Here is a 2,695-nt window from a genome sequence, read left to right on the forward strand (position 1 = left end):
GTCTATAGTAAATGGTGGAATTGACATCTCAACATCTTTACCAAAATTCATGAAATTGATATCATATGCTACATAGAGTTTCTACATGTCATGGTATCTATTTCAGTGAAAGTGGAGTTGTTTCTGGAGCATTCAGATTTCCATTAATTCTCTAAGAACCAATCCATGAGATTTCCTTAACATTGGATCCTGACATTTCCTCTTCTAAAAAATGAAATGTGGCTGCATGGTCTGTAACTTCACCATCTCGCCAATTTTCAAAGAAGTTCGTTCCAACAACACATTCTCCAACCTTGTATGGAGTGACATCTTGTCCAATTTAAACAAGTTCACCGACACCTTCTGATAATGGAATATATCACAGGTGAATTTTGTGTTTCATCTCTTCATCTTAATACCATAAAACATTCAGCCACCATTCCTTTATTTTTAAAATCAATTCATCTTAAAAAAAATGCCATGCACAACCTTAACAAACATTCTACTGAATAGTAAGGTTACGTGAGGGGAAACAGAACATAAAAATGTTAGAGAGAAATTGGTTCAACACAGAGCTGTTTGGACAATATAATGTTTAGAAGCTCACAATGGTGGCTTCACTGCAGTATAAATAGATTTCAATAATTGTCAAAATGCAATGAAAGGATTACGTGATGTACATGTTAAGGTCAAACATGATTATACACCAAACAATACAAACTATTATCAAACACCATCTCATGATAGATATTTACTTGCAATATCATTTTGCATTTTTGTTGATCACTTTGTTCATAAGAATTACTCCATGCTTAGTGACAACTTGTTGGATTATTCAAAGAAGATTATGGAGAAAATTAATCATCCACTGATTGTTCGTGTTGTGCCATATATACGTACAATGCTGGATTGCTCGTTGGAATCTACACAATATTTCATAGCAACGATTGAAAGCATTCTGGATCCTACAATAGATCTTTCATTTGATTTAGAAGTAAGAAACCAAACGCAATTCAAATCGTTCCTTCAATAAACTTTTCATTTGTTGTTGTTTGGAATCAACTTTTCCACTCATTAGACAAAATTAAACCTATTCTAAACTAATTTGAGTTCAAAATCTAATAATTGTCAGATTCTTTCTTGTAAATAACATAGATCATCTTCCTTGGGCGTATGAAAAGAAGACACTATTTCTTGGCCTTCACTTCTCTAAAAAGTGCATGAATTTACTCACACTAGATATGGGTTTCATTGGCTTTTCCTCAATCTCAGAAGAAATTTAAACAAATTTTATCAAAATCCAATCATGAACCCTTTCCTGATCATTGAGGTAGAGGAAAAAAAGTGATTTTAGACATTCTCGACAACCAGTACATACTAAAGGATTATCCAGGCATAGTTGGGTGTATCAATTGAACTGACAATTTAGCTATAATTGTACAGAAAAAAGGCGCCAAAATTCAATGCCTGTTATTGTTCTTGAGCTAAATCTCTGCCAAGTGGGACAGTGTTAGATCGCTGTTATTTGTGCTGAAAGAGATAGTTTCGAAAGACGCATTATTCTAATGTGCATAAGTTCTTTTGGACTTTAGGTTCAGATTCGTGCATAAACTACAACTTTTTAAAACATTTGATGAAAACAATTCTTTTAAAAAACACATGAAGATAACACCCACCACTGCAAGTGTTATAGAAAATCATAAGGAGGACCAGAGTATTGCATCTTTCTCTGATGATGGGTCCTTCTTTGGCACTGGAAAGAAAACAACTTGTTGCTCTTTAAAGACATTTATAATTGTCTCAATGATAATGCTTGTCTTGTTGTGTTCTGTTTCTATCTATGTCTCTGTATTTGTATTGATGAATCAATCAGTGGATGAACTAACTGAAAATGTTCTTGGTTTGCTTGAAGAAAAGATGAGTGTTTATATTGACTCGGTTTTGAACGAAATGAAAAATACTGGCATGACGATGGCAGATGGTATAGGAATTGGAAAACAAGGTAAACAGGAAATTGTCTACTCTTATCAACCTCCTGGTTTCATTGGCTCAATTCGTGATACCTATTTGTTGAATGGTACTCTTCTTGTGTTAAATGAAACTATTGATTATACTCCTTACAATGTGGCAAAGAAGGACTTTTACTATGTTGCTGTGAGTGAAGCAGCTAGAATTGGGAAGGAGGGAGCTTTCAGTTATCCTTACATTGTTACAAACGGAACCTTGTCCATTTCATTTGGTGCCAAGGTGTATGACCAACAATTATTCGCTCAAGGAACCAAACATTTGAAAGGTATTGCAAGAATTGTCAAGCCACTTTCTGGTATTAGTGATTTTCTTGAGAAGAAGGTCCAAGTCTTCGACCAAGGTTTTGTAATTATCAAAGAAAGCTCAAACGACTATGTAATAGCTGGCAGTATCAATTGTACAACATTTGATGAAAAGTCAAGATTGAGTATTTTTGATATTTCGGCTAGAAATGCAGGCAAGTTAATGAAAGATATCAATTCAACTATTGGTGATATCAGTAAGCTACCAAAAGGTACTTCAATTTCCTCAAATGGTGTTGATTATCTTGTGCGACATGTTGTTTACGAATTTGAAAATATCAAATGGGATATGTATGTCATTGTAGTAACACAAGATATTTTGCAAACCACTCACATTAGTATTGGTGTTTCGGTTGGTGTTGCCGTTTTGATTACGCTTATTGGTA

The 2,695-nt window shown here is 34.1% G+C and overlaps 1 protein-coding gene across 1 annotated transcript; it reads left to right on the forward strand.

The window, feature by feature from the left end:
* Window positions 1–1,637: 1,637 nt before the first annotated feature.
* NAEGRDRAFT_60096 (uncharacterized protein) lies at window positions 1,638–2,692 on the forward strand (the record flags this gene model as incomplete). The annotated part of the gene is made up of 1 exon (XM_002668120.1): window positions 1,638–2,692. A coding segment is annotated over exon 1 (1,053 nt), but the record flags the coding sequence as incomplete, so codon positions are not given.
* Window positions 2,693–2,695: the final 3 nt, after the last annotated feature.

The sequence above is a fragment of the Naegleria gruberi genome, assembly GCF_000004985.1.
Source record: "Naegleria gruberi genomic scaffold NAEGRscaffold_639, whole genome shotgun sequence".
Taxonomy (NCBI): domain Eukaryota; phylum Heterolobosea; class Eutetramitea; order Acrasida; family Naegleriidae; genus Naegleria; species Naegleria gruberi.